This window comes from Sceloporus undulatus, chromosome 2 (genome assembly GCF_019175285.1).
Source record: "Sceloporus undulatus isolate JIND9_A2432 ecotype Alabama chromosome 2, SceUnd_v1.1, whole genome shotgun sequence".
Taxonomy (NCBI): Eukaryota; Metazoa; Chordata; class Lepidosauria; order Squamata; family Phrynosomatidae; genus Sceloporus; species Sceloporus undulatus.
The window spans coordinates 90,075,660-90,095,924 of NC_056523.1; the positions used below are offsets into that span (position 1 = coordinate 90,075,660).

The 20,265-nt window shown below is 42.1% G+C and overlaps 1 protein-coding gene across 1 annotated transcript in view; it reads left to right on the forward strand.

Moving 5' to 3' along the window:
- Nucleotides 1–20,265, forward strand: part of FAT2 (FAT atypical cadherin 2) — a 152,833-nt gene that overhangs the window by 112,347 nt on the left and 20,221 nt on the right. Inside the window, exons 12-19 of the mRNA XM_042453782.1 lie at nt 817–970; nt 4,049–4,282; nt 8,200–8,589; nt 11,694–11,908; nt 13,310–13,447; nt 15,192–15,335; nt 15,823–16,020; nt 16,950–17,760. Of these exons, the coding sequence (XP_042309716.1) occupies nt 817–970; nt 4,049–4,282; nt 8,200–8,589; nt 11,694–11,908; nt 13,310–13,447; nt 15,192–15,335; nt 15,823–16,020; nt 16,950–17,760 (2,284 nt within the window). The remainder of the gene's footprint in view (nt 1–816; nt 971–4,048; nt 4,283–8,199; nt 8,590–11,693; nt 11,909–13,309; nt 13,448–15,191; nt 15,336–15,822; nt 16,021–16,949; nt 17,761–20,265) is intronic.

Here is a 20,265-nt window from a genome sequence, read left to right on the forward strand (position 1 = left end):
ATGGTTGAACATATTAATTATATTTCACTCTTCTTTAAGAAAGTTTGGAGCAGTGTATATGGGTCTCCTAGTTGTCTTCCATCCCAACATTTCCCTAGCTTCCCCATTGCTATAGGATTTCCAGTTACAGCATAACTAAGACCACTCAGGACATGGAAAAGTGGGGAGGTTCTTAATACAACATCCAAAATCCACCAACTAGCATGATAATTGGTCATGGTGGCTGAAGAATTCTGGGAGTTTTAGTATTTTGTTTTTTAAGTAAATCTTTCTGAACTCAGAAACCCAAGTGCAACCTGTTCAGTGAATAGTCTTGGTTTACAGCATTCAGATTAGATAAAGGGAGAGGGGTGAAAGTGGTGCTGGTCTGCCCACAGCTCCTAAAAATGATTTTGCTGTGAGGAATCTCCCAACCAGACCTTTTCTAATGAAACAGAATGATTTGACTCTTCCCAAAGCTTCCAGGAGCAATAAGTCAAAAAGCCCCAGTGAAAACTGATCAATTTTTCTAAACCAGAAGTGGATTTCTGGACAATTCTGGGTTTGTCTGTTTTTCATTTTTGGTATTTAGAACAATCTGTGCAACACCCAAAGAGGGAAGAGAATTGGTTCCTATGCCCATCAAAATTGCCCATCTCTGGGAAAGATGGACTTTAACTCCTTCTGACTTTTGATTCTATGGTTTCAGTGAAGAGAGAAACAATCAATTCATCTCTCTTTGGATGAATTGTAGTCATGAGGCAGATCATGTTTGTTAGGCATTTTGTGGTGACAAATTCAATTCTTTCTCTTGTTAAGAGATTTTCTCCTTTCCAGACACCCTACAAAGAGAAAATTATGGAAGATGCATCTCAAGGGTTTCCTGTTTTGAAAGTGTCAGCCACTGATGCTGATGTTGGTAGCAATGGCCAAGTTATCTATACTCTCCATGGACCTGGTTCTGAGGACTTCCGATTAGACCCCCATACAGGTAAGTGGGGAATTGATGCACAGAGGCTGTGGTCCTGTATGATGCTTGCGGAGTAGAAAACTTCATCTGCATATTTATGCTGGAGGTATGGGAGGGTGATGGCAGACTTTTTTGCCTCAGCTGTGCAAGCAGAAGGCATTTGGATCAGAACAGGGCTGTACCATTTGAGTTGTGCCATTTGGGTTACAGCACCATTTGGCTGTGTTTGCAGAGCCAAGGAAAAGTATTGCCAAATATTTCCTTGTGCAAGTTATGAAAAAGTACCTGCTACGTGGCATAACTGGTTATGTTTTTAATTTTATTGATAGGTAAATTACATTTTTAATTTTTGTATGAAGTAAAGTTTACCTGTGTTTGTTTAAACTACTGCAAACTGCCTTGAGTCCTGGGCTAGGAAAAGGGCAGGATATAAAGAAATATAGCAGTGATGATAATGATGACAACGACGATGATGATAACAACAAAAGCAGCTCCCAGTTATGCCAATATAAGATATTTTGAGGATTCCAGTCAGATCAAGTAAAACAGATGTCCATGTTTAAAAATCTGTTCTTGGTTTTCATACTAGTGTCTTATAAATATTTTGGACAGCCAAATGTTGTTCCTATGTACTACAGAGCAAACATAAACTTTTTTCCAGCTGACTCTTTTTTTATTTGGGTGACTTGGTATGAAGTCTCTCAGTTCTCCAACAGCTGAATATTGTAACATGGAGGAGTTTCTACAAAGACTGATTTTGTAGTTCAAGTTCAAGGAGCAAGTATTCCTCAGGAACCTCCCTGATAATTATCTGTATCTCTTTTTAAAACAGTTGTTCCTCCCCAGAGGTCACTTCCACCAGATGTGGCTATCATTTGGCTTGGCTAAAAACAGTGTGTCAGAAATTATGAGGAAAAGCCCAATTATATTTTTAAAATTAATTTAAGCTATGAAATGTGTTACCTGAAACTAGGAATGGAAAGATGTTCAAAAACATTTTAATTTTGTTTAAAGTAAAATAAATATTTAACAAGTGTTGAAAAGAATCCTGAATTACTGAGAATCTACACAGCTCAAGACTTCTGCTATGCAAAATTCAGGGGGGTTGTTTTGTACAGAAAACAGAATTTTTCTGCATAGGAAACCACAGGAAACTGCATTTTCTATAAAGAAAATCTCATCTATGTGTAGAAATATTATCTTTTGCACACATAAAGCTTTCCTGTGTAGAAAATGCTGTTTTCTGTGCAAAGTGACCATGTGCAAATTTTGCACAAGATAAGTTCTGAATTGCAAACAGTCTTTAAAAACTGCAGTTATCACATATTTTCTTGCACTGGGAAGGAAATTGCTAAAATGTTACTTCCTTTGAGAAGAAAATTAGTGAAAAACTACACTCCTGTCTGCAACACACTTAGGCCCGAAATGCATGGGCCAAAAGAAGTGACTTCTGGCCACTTTGGGGCGTGATGTTCAGATGACACATGCCCCCAAAGCGGCTGGAAGCCATTCTGATGCTACAATCCAGTCCTTTGAACCAGAACCAAAAAGGAGTGAAAGAACATGGCTCCTGGTGGTGGGCAGCTTGGGACTGTGGTGGTGGCTCGCTCTGAAAGCAGACCATGCAGTTGCCACAGTCCTGGCACAATCACAGCTGGAGCAACCTCTGGCCCCTCCTGGCAGGTCTTCTGCTTCTCCATTTGCGTGTGATAGTCTATCACGCAATAACGTTAAACCCCATGATTGCATTCAGATTGCCATTGGATTATACTTCCAATTTCCCTTGTCTGATAAACTCCTAGGCTACTTAATTTATTGAGATAGAAAGGCTTGTTATTCCCTCAAAAGTTTATATTTATATTATTTTCAAACCATCCTTGCATTGCATTGGTCAAATTATCAAAAGAAAATTGTTTAAGTCTCAGTTTTAATTAATCCAGTTGGCAAGGGGTATGCAACCTGACACTCTTCATATGCTTTGGACTACAATACGCATAAGATTCTGCCATCTAGGTCCGTGACCAGGAATAATGGGTAGACAGCATTGGCATGCTTACTAGTTCTAGTTTCTAGTGAATGTAATTCTAATGAGCTTGTTATGTAGTCTGGTGTATGTGCCAGTTGAGTAGACAACTACATATTGAGAAAGCCTTAGATTAACAAAAAAGTTCCTTTTTTGAACTATAGTTTTCAGAATCCCCATATGTGTATTCTGCGGGACTATGTGTTGTGGTCCAAGAAGTAACTTCTCCCAGCTCTGAACACAGTGGTTGAGTTTCTACAAGCTGAGTTTCTTGTACATCATGGTTAATGGTCCATAACTTTTAATATCTGTAACTATGTAGCAGAGGTGCAACAAAACCCTGTAAGGGTTTCCTCTGCATAACAGAGAACTATCCTGATAGCTCTGATAAATATGGAGCGCCATTACAGCTAAGAATGTTATGTACAATGGTACCCATTGGAGTGACCGAAGTACAGTGAGCCCTCCTTATCCACAGATATTTTATACACAGATTTAAGCATCCACGGCTTGAAAATATTCCAAAAAGTATAAATTCCAAATAGCAAACCTTGATTTTCCATTTTATATACGGAACACCATTTTTCTCTGCCATTATATTTAATGGGACTTGAGTATTCACGGATTTTGTTATCCACGGAGGATCCTGGAACCAAACCCCAGCGAATAACAAGGTCTCACTGTATATCAGTCATTCCACTGGGTACTGTTGGACAATGGGAACCATTATGTTGTGATGTCACACCAGTCCCTTGGGGAATATGGGCACTGCACAACTGTTTAATTCTCTTTTCTGCACACATGAGCTCAATTACAAAGACATAAGTCCCCAGTAGAATGCCAGTCAATCAGTTATTGAATATGAATTTCAGACCTAAGGGCGGAGGAGAGAAGAAGAGGGAAATATAATTTCTTCATTCAAGAGCCAACAGTCTCTATACATTCTTTTCCCATATGACATGAGCCACTTCTTAATGCATTCAAAGAAACTGCACATTAATTCAATTGTGCATGAAAAGTTCATGATTCCACTGAAATCTCTATGCCTTATTTTTGTCTTTCATTATTCACACCAGGGGAACTGACCACTTTTGCATTACTTGACCGGGAGCTGAAGCCTCAGTACCAGCTTGTCGCCAAGGCAACAGATGGAGGAGGCCGTTTTTGCCAGATGGGCATAACTGTGGACATTGAGGATGCAAATGACAATGCTCCAAGGTTCTTTCCCAGTCACTGTGCAGTAGCCATCTTTGATAACACCACAATAAATACACCCATTGCAGTTGTTTTCGCAAGGGATGCTGATGAAGGTAAGTCAATGCTGGTGTTCAGGACAGGTCCCATTGCAATCTAGAATATGACTTTTTAATCATGTAGCTCAGATTTCTTTTAAAACTTTTTTTAGTATGTTCTGCAGTCTAGTTTAAATGGCCTTTTTAAAACAATGAGTTCAAGATACTGAAAAATACAGCTTATTTTCAAATACTGAATGGAAATAGAAGGGGATTACTGGACAAATGAATGTAAATATATTCTAATATTACCTAGAAAATAAATACTATTGAGTGTCAAGATGAGTTTGTACTGAGTTAACACTACCCTGATGGAGTGAAACAAAGTTTGAGAGCGGACCACAATCACTCTATTTCTGAAGTAATGACAAGAATCATTCCCCCATTCCACTGATGGAAGTAGTTTGTTGGATACCACTTCTTATTTATTTATTTATTTATTTATATCCCGCTCTTTTCCCAGGGACTCAGAGCGGCTTTACAGCAATTAAAAAACAAACAAACAAACAGAAAGTACAATTAAAACATTTTAAAAATAAATAGATAAATGACAGAATGATTAAACTAGTCCAACATTCCTGTCTGTTCTTATAGTGATTACTTAAATGCCTGTTTGAACAGATAGGTCTTCACCTGCCGTCGGAAAGCCATCAAGGAGGGAGCCGTTCTTATCTCCCTGGGCAGGGAGTTCCAGAGTCTAGGGGCAGCCACTGAGAAGGCCCTCTCTCGTGTCCCCACCAAACGTGTTTGTGAAGGTGTTGGGATGGTGAGAAGGGCTTCTTCAGAGGATCTCAGAGTCCGAGCAGGTTCATACCAGGAGAAACGGTCTGCCAAATAATGTGGACCTGAGCCATGTAGGGCTTTGTAGGATATAACCAGTATCTTGAATTGTGCCCGGGAACGAACTGGCAGCCAATGAAGCTGTTTCAACAGGGGAGTTGTATGGGCTCTGTAATCGGCGCCTGTTAACAGCCTGGCAGCAGCTCTTTGAACCAGTTGAATTTTCCAAACACTTTTCAAAGGCAGTCCTATGTAGAGCCCATTACAGTAGTCCAAACGGGATGTAACCAAGGCATGTACCACCGTGGCCAGATCTGGCTTCTCAAGGAACGGGCACAGTTGGCGCACAAGTTTTAAATGTGCGAAAGCACTCCTGGTCACAGCAGAGACCTGGGACTCCAAGTTTAAAGCTGAGTCCAAGATTACCCCTAAACTGCGAACCTGTGTTTTCAGGGGGAGTGTGATTCCATCTAACACAGGCTGGATCCCTATTCCCTGATCTGCCTTCCGACTGACCAGGAGCACCTCTGTCTTGTCTGGATTAAGTTTCAACTTGTTTGCCCTCATCCAGTCCATTACTGAAGACAGGCACTGGTTTAGAACCAGGACTGCCTCCTTGGAGTGAGGTGGGAAGGAGTAGTAGAGTTGAGTGTCATCTGCATATTGATGACATCGCACCCCAAAACTCCGGACAACCTCTCCCAGCGGTTTCATGTATATGTTAAACAGCATAGGGGACAACACAGAACCTTGAGGGACCCCACAGGTCAATGGCCAGGGGGTCGAACAGGAGTCCCCCAGTACCACCTTCTGAGTTCGCCCCTCCAGGAAGGAACGGAACCATTGTAGAACAGTACCTCCAAGCCCCATCCCAGAGAGGCGGTCTAGAAGGATACCATGATCGATGGTATCAAAAGCTGCTGTAAGGTCCAGAAGAACCAACAGGGACACACTCCCTCTGTCCAGTTCCTTGCGTAGGTCATCCACCAAGGCGATTAAGGCTGTCTCTGTTCCATAGCCAGGTCTGAAACCAGATTGAAATGGATCTAGATAATCCGTTTCATCCAGAAACCCCTTGAGTTGGGAAGCCACCACATGTTCCAGAACCTTGCCCAGAAATGGTAAGTTAGACACTGGCCGATAGTTATTCATTATTGTGGGATCCAATGATGACTTTTTTAATAGAGGCCTCACAACAGCCTCCTTTAGGCAGGATGGAATTCTGCCTTGTTGTAGGGAGGCATTGATTACTTCCTTTACCCACTCAGTCAGTCCCCCTCTGGCCTGTTTAATAAGCCAAGAAGGACAAGGGTCCAAGACACATGTAATGGCTCTTATCTTTCCAAGGATTCTGTCTACATCATCAGGCTGCACAAGTTGAAAAGTATCCATTAACACTGGAACAGTAGGAGCCAAGATAACATCCACTGACACTATATTAATTGCAGCATCTAATTTGGACCTAATCTGAGTGATTTTATCTGCAAAATGCTGAGCAAATTCTTCACAGCGAACCATTGAGTGGTCTGCATTTTCTACTTGAGGGTGAGTGTGTAAAAGACCCTTGACCACTCGGAAAAGCTCTGCTGACTGGCTCCTTGCAGATGCAATGCTGGTAGCAAGAAATAATTTCTTTGCTGCCCGTATTGCCAAAGAGTAGGCTTTCAAATAGGATCTAGCCTGTATTCGATCAGATACACTCTGAGTCTTCCGCCAACGTCTCTCTAGTTTCCTTCTCATTTGCTTCATCAACATCAAATCCCTAGAGAACCAGGGGGCTGGTTTAGCTCCACTCCGTGAGAGGGGACGCTCAGGAGCGATTGTGTCCACTGCTCTGGCCATTTCCCCATTCCAAAGGTTGGCCAGGGCTTCAACAGAATCACCTGCCAAGGTGACACTTCTTATATCTAGGTTAGCTATACCACATTCTAAGTAAATAGTGTTTATATCTTATATCTACTTGTAGTAACCTATTGCTTCCCATAGACAATTATTCGGCGCCCCTCCTGTTCCAGATCCCCCACATAAGGGGAAATCCATGTATGCTTGTGCCCCATTAGAAACAATGAGGTACTTGCTTGCAGCTCAGGTGGCGCATGCGCCATAGGCGCACATGCAATTGCTTTGATTGCAGTGTGGCTTCCGTGTAAGCTAGAAGCCGCATATAGTGCACTCGCACATGGTACGGGCACACTGGATTTCCTCACTTCCTCTGATAACAAGTAGATACTGTCAACCTTGTTGTTTCAGAATATTCAGTTACTGTATTTTATAAAGATTGTGAACATAAATAACATAAATAATTCTAGCCACAATTCGGACATGAAAAGTGCATGCAAAACATATTCCTGGAACACACTGACCTATATAATTTACTAGCAACCACATAGATTATAAAATATCAAGCCTAACTTCTCAAAAATAAATTATCATTTTCCAAAATTTCTAAGCTTACCATCTTCTAAATTAATTACCATTTCTCACATTTGTTGGTCTAGTTTATTTTTTTTGTAACCCGCTTTTCCAAAATTAAATGTTCTTACAAGAAATGACTTTCTATCCACACCTGCCATTTGTGAATTCTAATTTTGCATTTCTCATAAAGTTTCCAAGGTACAAAATGCCTTAGAATTACTGACTTTATACAATTTCGTCTAAAATCTAACGAAGCAGAGAATCTTCATATCTTACTAGGGAGAAACACCCATCCCACCTGCAGAGTAATTTGCTAGATATCATTTTTCTCTTTTTGATATTCTGGATTTAATCCTGAGGTAATGCAAACTCATTAACAAATGATATCATCTAGAAAGATTCTGCTACTTTTTGATGCTAATTAGTTCATCAAAATCAGACCTACATCTTAAAATATTCTTCACCCATTTTGTGCCATGGCAGTATTGCTAACCTGCATGTACTTGTAAAACTGAACATAAATAATAACATAATACTATATTGCTCTATTTTATGTCATTCCAGCAAACAAACAAAAATACCATAGCTTTTGATCTAGGTTATATCTTGGGTGTCTGATTATTGAGATTAAAAAAAAATGAGATCTCAAGACTCCCATCACTTTATTTCATGTATTAAATACCAATTCCCAAATAAAAGATTCTCTCCTAATTTCTATCTGTTGTGGGTTTTTTCCCCAGGTCATAATGCAGAAGTGGTGTATTCTCTTGCTGAGTCAGCTAATGGCCACTTTTCCATAGAAGAGACAACTGGGGTGATCCGACTAGAGAAGCCTCTAATAGAATTGCAGGCATCCGCACTGGAGCTTACTGTGTGTGCCACGGACAGGGGTTTGCCAGACTCCCTCTCTTCCCTTGCTACTGTGGCTGTCTCTGTGGTGGATCTAAAAGAATATCTGCCAGTATTCCTGGACTCAGAATATGTGGTTGTGGTACAAGAAGATGTGGCTGTTGGCACAGAGGTTCTGAATCTGTCCTCGTTGACAAGAGAGAGTGCTCAGGGCACAGAAATCAAGTATGAAATCACGAATGGCAATGATCATGGGAAATTCAGGCTCCATTCATCCACAGGTAAGTGGGGGCCTTACTCATCAATCACAGTATTCCAACATTATCTTGTATGTTCTCTTGTAATCTGTTGTTGTTAACTGCCCTCAAGTCAATTTCAGCCCATGGCAACCCTGTGGATGAGACGTTGCCAAGACTCCCTCTCCTCCATTGTTTTGCTTAGTTCCTGCAAACTCATACCCATGCCCTCCCTAATAGAGTCCATCCATCTAGCATGCGGCCTTCCTCTCTTTCTGCTTCCCTCCACCTTTCCAAGCATCATTGTTTTTTTCCAATGAATCATGCCTTTTCATGATATGTCCAAAGTATGACAGCCTCCATTTTGTCATCTTGGCTTCCAGGGAAATTTCTGGCTTGATCTGCTTTAGGACCCATTTGTTTGTATTGGCTGTCCACAGGATCCTCAGCACTAGGGTCCCTCTTCATTTCCAACATATTATGTAAAGTTTTCCTTTCTTGTATTACATTTTCCCTAATCTTTTTTCTGGAGATCCTGATCTGGGGAAATTAGCTTTTTGGACTCCAGCACCAAAAATTCTAGAAGATATTGACCCTGAATGGGGTCACGCTCCCTGTGAAGGACTCCGTGCGCAGTCTGGGGGTGCTTCTTGACTCGTCCCTTCACCTGACTGCTCAGGTGAATGCGACGGTCAAGAGTACCTGTTATCAGCTTCGGCTGATTCGCCAGCTGCGCCCATATCTGGCCCAGAGGGACCTTGAAACTGTTGTACACGCTCTGGTAACTTCGAGATTGGATTTCTGCAACGCACTCTACATGGGGCAACCCTTATACCACACTCGGAAGCTGCAAGTAGTGCAGAACATGGCAGCACGGCTGGTCACTGGCGTTTCCAGGACCAGCCATATAACACCGGTGCTTAAAGACCTCCATTGGCTGCCTATTCGCTTCCGAGCTCAATATAAGGCGTTGGTTATCACCTATAAAGCCCTAAATGGCTTGGGCCCAGGATTCCTGAAGGACCGTCTCTCCCCGTACATTCCGCCTCGCACCCTCAGAACATCTGGGCAGCAACTCCTGAAGGTGCCTGGGGCAAGGTTGGCCGTTACGGCCAGAAGATCCTTTTCCACAGCTGCCCCAGCCCTTTGGAACATGCTGCCCATAGAGCTCCGCTCATCCACCACCCTGGCCCAATTTAGGAAGGGACTCAAAACCTTCCTATTTAATCAGGCATTCCCCGACTAAACATCCTATGGGCCTCCCTCCTCACTCGTGGCCGTGAGGTTGGGCTAAGGGGTTTTTATTGTTTTTATGAAGAGATGATGTTGTTTTTAACCTGTTTTATATTGTATTTGCTGCACTAAGGTGCATTTGTAAGCCGCCCTGATCTATTTGGAAGGGCGGGGTATAAATAAAATTTTATTATTATTATTATATTATTATTATTATATTATTATATATAGTCCAAAAATGTACAATTCCAGATTCTTCACAGATTCTATGTGAAATCTTTCAAGAACTCAGTGAGATGTTTTTTATGGAAAAAGCAATAGCTTTCAAATTCCTTACTTTAAAAGAACAATAGCAACAAAAACTACCAATAAGTTTTGCGAGCCAGCATAGTGTAGTAGTTTGAATGCTAGACTAAGACTGGAACAACCAGAGTTGAAACCCTGCTCAGCCAAGGGAACCTACTCCCTTAGGCAAGTCCGACTCTCTCAACCTAGAATGCTAAACCTTCTCTGAACAAATCTTGCCACGAAAAATCTATTAAAGGGTCACTTTAGGATCACCATAACTCAGAAATGACTGGGAGGCATGCAGCAACAACAAATCTTTGGTACTTTCAGTTGGAAATGCTGTTTTCCCATGAGGTAAGCAGTTCCCTCTCTTGATTATCTGGGTCAGGGGTAGGCAACCTTTTTGAGCAGGGGGCCGGGTTGCTGTCCCTCAGACAACTGGGGGGCCGAAGTCGGGGGTGGAGCTTCCACCCTCCGGGGGTGGAGCCGCACACCGGGGGTGGAGCTTCCACCCTCCGGGGCGGAGCCACATGCTGGGGCGGAGCTTCCTCCCTCGGGGGCAGGGCCGCGTGCCGGTGGCAGAGCTTCCACAGACGCCCCGCAAGGAGAAGTAGGCGCGTGCCTGGCCTCTCCTCCTCGGTCCCTTCCTTCGGCCAAAGCCCAAAAATAAATAAATAATTTTTTTAAAAAAATTAAATAAATAAAAAATAAGAAATAATTCCTGCATACACTGCAAATACTATATGAAGTAAAAAACAAAATGGGAACATATACAATATTTAAAATGAAGAACAAGAACAAGTAAAGTTAAATAAAAATTAGGAAATCCAGATCAAATGCATGCACAATGCCTCAACCCAGAAAGGAGAAGCCAGCCCATGTGGAGGGATTTTGCAAAGAGAATCCCAAGGGATATATGCATAATAATAACAATGTTTGTTAGCATGTGGAAGCTACCTGAAGGCCACAGAACAGGGGAAAATGCATGCACACTGTGTCCCTCCCAAACCACAAAGGCACAGGTAGTAGGTGTAGCTTCCGATAACCCCCCTCCCCCAATGAACCAACCTCCTGCGTGGAAGTGGCTCTGGCTCTTTCTATCTTTCTCTTTCTCTCTCTGCCTCCTCCTCCTCCTTCCCCTCCTCCCCGCTCTTCCATGGGGGGAGGGAGGAGAGCGGAGCCAGGAGGGCGAAGGGCAGGGCCAGGAGGGCGGAGGGCGGAGAGAGGGCAGCGCGGTGAGAGCGGAGCCAGAAGGGCGAAGGGCAGGGCCAGGAGGGCGGAGGGCGGAGAGAGGGCAGAGCCAGGAGAGCGGAGCCAGAAGGGCGAAGGGCAGGGCCAGGAGGGAGGAGGGCGGCGCCCATTCGGAGGCCTGGCACGGCCCTGGAGCCCTCGAACAGGGAGCGCACTGGGCCTCCTAGATGGGCGCCGCCATTTTGTTTTTTAAAATGGCAGCTGGGACAGCGGCAATCGGCGGCAGGAGCGAGCGGGGGCCAGTCCTGGCGCCTCCGGGGGCCGGATGTGGCCCGCGGGCCGCAGGTTACCGACCCATGATCTGGGTCAATAAGACCATACAGTGTGTGTGCCCTGTTTTTTTTAATCCTATTCTTGTTTTCTCTATTTCCATGTAGGTATCCTATATGTCAACGGGAGTCTGGATTTTGAAGTTAGCCATGAATATTACCTGTCTATTGAGGGTACAAGAAAGGGCTCTGCTTCTCTCAGTGATATTGCAATGGTTGTGATTAATGTCACAGACATAAATGAGCATATGCCAAAGTTCAGCCAAGATCTTTATATTGCTGACATCCGTGAGGATGCTGCTGTTGGTGAAATGGTACTTATGGTAAGGTCTAAGAAGAGATTCCAGTATTACCAGAGTGTGGGCAAAGATTTGTCCCTGTTGCTACAGTTTAGTATCACACTGATCTTTGTGAATTCAGTGCATTTGACATTTCATATACTTAACATTAAAAATGGTTCCTTCTATTGATAAATTGTGAGTTGCAAAAAAAAGAGGAAGTGGAAAAGAGCAGAATAGAAGATAATTATTTAAGATAAAGTATGCAATTTTTTTCTGCAGGTGCTGTTGGATTTTAGCTTCCATCAGCCACAGCCAGCATAGCCAGTGGTGGAGGGTGCTGGGAGCTGCAGTACAACAACATCTGGCTGGCCGTATGATTAAGACATACTAGCCAATGACTCTATAGTTAATCAAAATGGGAAATGCAGTCAAGAAATCAGAAGAAGACTGGGACTTGGAAGGATAGCTGTGAAGGAATTAGACAAGATCCTGAAGTAACAAGATATCCCATTGGATACCAAAATTATGGCTGTCCATGCCATCATATTTATAATTTATAATTTATTTATTTATTTTTGTGAAAGCTGGACAATGAAAAAAACTGATAGGAAGAAAATCAACTCATTTGAAACAGATCATAAGAAATCAAACAGAAATATTGAATGGAAGAAATTAAGATATTAATGAAGTTTGCATTAATAACAAGTACAAATGCCTTTTAAATATAGAAGGGATTGGAATGAGCACTGGCATTACAGAGATGCGCTGGCAATATTCCTCAGAGTTCAGTCACAGCAAGCTTGGGAAAAGTGTAAACCAGAAACCTCTTTTCTGTCCCCAAGTCTTCCCATTTTTAATCTGTCTTCAAGGAACAACCACCGATAACAGCAATTCAACTCCAAAAACTCCCCCCACTCCCCAAAAACTTGGCCAAAAATTGAAAGCTCAATTTCCAGTCATTTCCTTTTGCACTGACCATTGGACAAATATAGGCCCAATGTGGGTCTGCATGTACAAAAGTTGCCCCTCTCACCTGCCATAGTTCCCTATTCCCAGGAAACCTCTTTCCCAATGTAAGAGCTATCTTTACATGTTTGGATGTTCCTTTGTGTAAACAAACATGTCATATAGGCAGCAACCAGTATGGAAGTGGCAGTAAAAAACCCTTCTCCATAATAAGCTTAGCTTTCCAGAGACAGGGAATTTTTGGCATTTAATTATATTATTCTGCAATGAGATTGTTCTAAGAGGGATGTGTCATGTACCTTTTGTGGAATAGTATGTTATAAAGTTGATCCAACATCTTTATTTTTTTAATCTTGCAGAATCTTGTTTTAAACTCTCTTTCTTTCAGTTCAGTTCTTATTAGTTGTTCAACAGGCAACAGTTCTTTCTCATTGAGGCGTGCTTGTGATGACAATGGCACTCTTTTGCTCTCAACAGGTTTTAGCTGATGACAAAGATGGGGCAATGAACAACCGGATCATGTACTCCATTGTGGCAGGGAATCCACTGGGCCATTTCATCATTGACCCCCAAACTGGAGAGATACATATTGCCAAGTACTTGGACAGGGAAGAGGTGAGTGACAGGCTCAGTTGGGACTTGGGGGAAGTCTTGATGCTGCAAATGAAGATGCTGAGCCCCATATCCCCCAGGGCAAAGGAGGAAACATTCCAAAATGAGAAGACAAGTTCATAATGGTCATCTCCGCCCTGACATGTTCTGTATAACAATATCATTTCATAGTTTGTTAATTATTTCATTTACATAACATCTTTCTCCTGACATAGAATTCAAGGCAATGTACAACATTTTAAAAGCACAATGCAATCTAAAAATTGTTAATACAAAAGTTTAAACACAATTAAACTAAATTTCTATCCAAAAGAACACAAGTTAATTTCTATTTTTAAAAAAAGTTAAAATTTTAAAAGAGCATTAAAAACAAGTCTAAACATAATATAATAAAAACACCCCCAATTAAAAGCTTTATCTGCCATATAAACTAAAAAAGCAAAAGCCTCCTTAAATAAAAAGGTCTTTACCTGCCAGTGGACGGCAGGGAAGGGAGGTCCATAACCTGAGAGCAGCTACCAAGAAGACTCTTTCTCATTCCTGAGATGGTGGTGGAACCAATAACCATAGTTATTGACCACAGTCAATAACAAAGGGCCACTCACCATTTCCTAGACATAGATGTCATCTAGATAGGGTGCTTTAAAGGAGGAGGTAGAGTTGCTTTGTAAATGGGAAGGCGATAGATTTCAGCAGTTGGACGTGAATTTAATAATAATAACAACAACAACAACAACAATTTTTATTTCTTTCCCACCTCTATTCAAGGCTCAAGGTGGGGTACAGCATCTTAAATACAAACACAATTAAAAACACATAAACCCACAGTTAAAATATAACACTGTAAAATCATTAAAATACACTCATAAGAGTTCGTATACAGATTAAAAATCATACTTTAAAATTCACTGGATAGGCCTGTCAGAAAAGATATGTCTTTAATGTTGTTTTAAATGCAGTCAGCATTTTCAGCTGTCTGTCTCTTCTGTCAGCTCATTCCACAGTCTGAGAGCGGCAGAAGAAAAAGTCCTCTGGGAAACCATTGCCAGTCTAATCTTGGCTGGTTGGAACAAAATTTCCCAGATGACCCAAACCATGTAGGGCTTTAAAGGTAATAACCAACACTTTGTACTTCGCCTGGAAACTAATTGGCAGCCAGTGGAGTGTGTGTGATTGGTGTAATGTAATCACTCCTGGATGTCCCAGTAATCAGACTGGATGCTGTGTTTCTGAACTTGGTACAAAGGTAATCCAGTGTAATGTACATTGCAATTTAGGCTTGGTCGTGAAGGTATATGCAGTTCTTTGGTTTGGCACATAAACCTCATCCATTACACCTACTTTTTATCTTTGAAGAATTTGCTTATAAGAGAAGAATTATGATGTTTTTTTAATTCAGTGTCCCTCTAATCTTCATCTTTATTGATCAATCAGATAAATGTGGCAAGAAATATCAATAAAACATTTTTTCCACATTTCTTTCCCATATTAGTCCTTTAAAGCCTCTAGCATCCTCAGAAGGCTACAAAACCCCTCTGATTGAAAATGGAATAAGGGCCTTTTGATCAGGAACTCAGACATGCACTTAGAGTTTATAAAATACTGATCAGCGCCATAAATCCTAGTAAAGTATAAGGTATTAAGAATAAGGAGGCCATTATCTGATCCTTTACATAATCCTTGTTCTTGGAATTAAATGACTTGTGAAATAACCAAGCCTTCTTTGTGCATGTTTTATATTTTGCAGATATCCAGCTATTCTCTGAAAGTCCAAGCCACAGACAATGGGCAGGTGCCTCTTTCTAGTGATACCACTGTACTCATTCATGTATCAGATGTCAATGATAATCCACCAAGGTTCTTTCAGCTTAATTACAGTACAGCAGTTCAGGTAAAGTAACGTTTCAGAGGCGCCAGTCTATCCCTATTAGGCTTTTGCAGAATTAATCTTAAAAGTTGCCCCATTAATCTCTGGGTTGCCTTGAGCTTAAGAGACAACCTAAACTTAGATGTAATAAGAAACCAATGTGGTTAAGTCAGGAATTGATGCTGAATTTGCAGATGTTAACTGCAGCATAGCACCATATCCATGTTAGTTCAAAAGATAGTAAAATCACCAGATTCTTTAATCTACAAATAGACAAGGAGGAATTATTAGTTACATAAACAATTTATAGGGCTTAATTTTGGGACATGTGGACATCCTTCATGGAACTTTTATTTTTCTGATGACTTTGATTAAAGTTGTAATAAACTTTGAACCTGAATCTTTTGTTTGTGTTTTCCTCCTTTGGTCTTCTGTTCTCTTGCAAATTAGCAGTTCTGTACCTAATGTAGTGATTTTCTAACAAGTATATAAATATATTTTTAAATCTCAGGAGAACTCTCCAGTTGGCACCAGTGTCCTGGAGCTGGTCATGAGTGACAGGGACTCCCCAGAGAATGGGCCACCATATTTTTTCAAAATCACTGAAGGAAATGAAGGAAAGGCATTCCAGATCAACCAGGATGGAGTGCTGGTTACTTCTTCCATCCTGAACAGAAGAGCAAAGGATCAATACCTTCTGCAGGTCCAGGTAGATGTAGAGCCAAATGGCATATTACATGTGATCTGATTGTATCCTTCAACATTTCCTTTTTGATTAAATGCAGCCCTGGTTGCAGGAGAGATTGTCAGTTATATTAGAGCAGCTGTTTTGTGGAAGGAGCATTTGAACTTCCCTCTGAGCCGTCCACCAGATCAAAATCTTACCTGTAGGCTGTTGTTTGTTCATCTGAGGGAAAATATAAGTAGCCATCTGTAGCTTGAGGATAAGGAGTTTGATTGCAAAATCATATAAGGGATAAGATTAAATAACCCCTCTAACGATATCACTACCTTGAGGAGATTTGCAAACCCTTGCAGCTGCATTTTATTAAAAACAGAAGAAGACAATAACAACAATGACTCAGGAAAGCGAAACAGATTCTATAGGCCATAAGAAGTGACGATGGCCTGTAGGACAAATGGCCTGTAGGGGAAATAAACAGTTACACAGTCAGTGGCTATTAGTCAAGATATGGAATGTCCAAGGGGAAACAGAAGACCTCATTTTTGCACTGCATCTTAGAATTTTCAGCCAATTTGGCCACTGGCCAGGGGATTCTGGGAATTATAATCCCTAAAACAGACCTTGCCTAGTCCAGTCTCAGTGGCACGATTGGGTAAGATGAGAGTGTGTTCTCCTAAAGTTCTGAAAAATGTTGGATTCTTTTTCAGAAGGTGAGTAAGAATTTTGTGAACTCTAAACTGGCACTGCATGCTTTGGATTTGTACAGAATTGTGAGCACACATTCAATTCAACAGTTTGAGAAGAGTGCTAATGTAGAGTTCATCAGCAAAAGCCCAGATTTCTCCATAAGGGCACATTAAGGGGGGTGGCAGAGATCAAGCCTACAAGAGTCAAGATTGTTTCAAGTGGTGATGATGCAGAGCTCTAACAGTTTGCTCAATGTTCCTAAACAGGTCACAGATAGTGGCATCCCTCCTCTGTCTTCATCTGCATTTATAAATGTCCGGGTGACACAGCAAAGCAGATACCCTCCTTCTGCACTCCCACTGGAAATTTTCATCACTACTAATGAAAGAGTGTTCCGAGGTGGAGTTCTTGGCAAAATCCATGCCACAGATCAAGACCCTCATGATACGCTGCTATACACGTTAGTGTCCAAAGCACCTAAAAACAGATATTTTTTAGTGGGGGTTACAGATGGAAAGATTATTGCTAACGATGGCCTTCCACATGGCCACTATGATCTGAACGTAACTGTCAGTGATGGAACTTTTACAGCCACAACCACCATCCACATTCATGTTTGGTCCTTCAGCCAGGAAGCATTGGATAAGGCTGTAGTGCTGCACTTCCACCACCTTACCCCTGAAGAGTTTATAGGGGATCACTGGCGCAATCTGCAAAGATTTCTGGGAAGCATCTTAGAAACCAGGCGACAGAACATCCACATGGCTAGTTTGCAACCTTCAGGAGTGTCTGATGGTGTGGACCTCTTGCTAGCTATCGGAGAACCTCACCATGCATTCTACAAGCCCAATTTCATTGCTAGCAGAATTTATCAGGCAGTTGAAGAGATGGACCAGCGAGTAGGGCTGCAAGTGAAAAAGGTGACTCATGTTCCATGCTATGCGGCAGACTGTACTGCCCAGCGGGCCTGCAAAGAGACAATACAGCTTGACCCAGGCATGGTGTTCACCTACAGTACTGCTCGACTCAGTTTTCTCACTCCTCGGCACAACTTGGAACAAATATGTTCTTGCAATGGTAAGAAAGGGTTACCTGTTCTTTGTTGCACTATAAAAAGACCATCATGGTTTAGTTTTTGCTTCACCAACATAGTCATTGTTCTCTGGAATGCAAAGCTCACATGGATAGTTGTCCATAGCAAGTGGTGAGCAAACTCCCAAAGTCAGGACCAGAACTGGGTTCAGATGGAAAATTAAAATGTCAGAAAATTGCTATTATTATTAACAAGTTGAACATGAGTCAACAGTGCAATGTGGCAGCTAAAAAGGCCAATGCAATTTTAGGCTGCATCAATAAAAGTATAGTGTCTAGATCAAGGGAAGTAATAGAGCCACTGTATTCTGTTTTGATCAGGCCCCACCTGGAATATTGTGTCCAGTTATGGGCACCACAATTAAAAAGGATGTTAAGGAACTGGAGCGTGTCCAAAGGAGGGTGACTAAAATGGTGAAGGGTCTGGAAACAATGCCCTATGAGGAAGACTTAGGGAGCTGGGTATGTTTAGTCTGGAGAAGAGAAGGTTAAGAAGTGATATGATAACCCTGTTTAAATATTTGGAGGGATGTCATATTGAGGAGGGAGCAAGTTTGTTTTCTGCTGCTCCAGAGAACAGGACTCGGAACAATGGATGCAAGCTACAGAAAAAGAAAATCTACCTCAACATTAGGAGGAACTTCCTGACAGTAGTCAGGGTCTCCTTCCTTAGAGGTCTTTAAACTGAGGCTGGATGGCCATCTGTCGGGCATGCTTTGATTGAGATTTCCTGCATGGCAGGGGGTTGGACTGGATGGCCTTTGTGGTCTCTTCCAACTCTATGATTCTATGATTCCCTTTTCCCAGAACTGGGACCCAGAGTGGCTCACAACTTTAAAAGAACAATACAATTAAAAACATAGACAAGTGATACATTAAAACAGAATAAAATTGTTACAATATTAAAGTAAATTGCTTAGTAAAAGAATAAAAATACAGTTAAAAAGATAAAATAGTTTAAAATACTTAAAATCGTACAACACCCTACACCAGTCCTTTAAAAACATCCTATTTTAGGCCCAGTACAGACGGCGCGGAAGCGCCATGCTGGGGCCAAAAGTAGGGCTGGGCAATGCGCAGCAACCACACACTCCCCAGCGCTACTACGTATGGAGGGCGCCATCTTGGCATGGCACTGTCCATACGCAGCGTACGATGATGCTGTCACACATGTGCAGCATCCAAATGGACTGACACATGCCTGATGTCATCGCGCCACTGGAAAGCGCTTAGGACGTCCTATTTGCAGCGTGAGAAGGAAATCCGAAACGGAGTTCCTTCTGGGAGGGCGCCTCGTTCCCGCAGCAACTAGATTGCCGTGGGAACAAAGCTAGGGAGAAAGGGGCCACCTCTGGCTGTGCCTGTTGGGATGTCCATGGGGCATGAATAATAGAGTTGGGTGTCATCCGCATATTGATAGCACCACACCCCAAAACTCCAGATGACCTCTCCCAGCAGTTTCATATATATGTTAAATAGCATTGGGGACAACACAAAGCCCTGAGGGACCTTACAGGCCAATGGCCAGGGGGTTGAACAGGAGTCCCCTAGCACCACCTTCTGGGTTCACCCTTCCAGAAAGGAGCAGAGCCACTGTAAAACAGTACCTCCAAATCCCTTCCCAGAGAGCTGGCCCAGAAGGATACCATGATCAATAGTATCAAAAGCCACTGAGAGGTCTAGCAGAACTAACACTCCCCCTGTTCAGTTCTCTGAGTGGGTCATCCACCAAGGCAACCAAGGCTGTCTCTGTTCCATAGCCAGGCCGGAAACCAGATTGAAATGTCTCAGGATTTGGTGAGAGTTACAGTTGTAGTTGCTGCATCCTGTTCCCCTGATAGCCACATGGTGGTTTTGCTGTCCCATTATTATTCTTGTGATTTTCTGGTATTAGCAGCAACCTTCTAAACCCACTGCAGGGTGTAGGTTGTTTTGGGTTTGTTTGTTTTTTCCTCTTCTGGCGGTTTCTGATACAGGTGTGATACAGTAAATATCACACATCTGCATCCACTGTCTTGGTTCCTCCTGCTGTACTTTGGGCAGTCCCGTGATGATGTTTCAGATGGGGTGATACCTTTGCTACTGAGGTTTTCCTTCCCTAATTACATTTCTGGTTACCAGATTGAATGTTCTTCTTTCTTCTTTTTTTTTTTTTTCTTTTAGAGTTAAGTATTAAGATATAGCATTTTAGCACTATTACTGACAAAATATTTTTTTAAAAAAATGTGGAGCAGGGAATATGGATACTGGAGGGTGATTGTTGGGTGGTAGGTGTGTGGGTTCATGGAGAAGATAGCAGGGAAACAGAGGGAAACTGCACCCACACTGGAGCTTAACTGCACCTCAACAGGCAGAAAAGAGCAGCTGAAAAGAAAGGTGCAGAGCAGGAGTAGAGCTAAATTCTGCCACAACCAGCAATGAGCCAGCGGTTAAAACCAGGTATATTTAAGGCACATGTTGATTCAGGAAGAGAAACAACCGATTCACCCC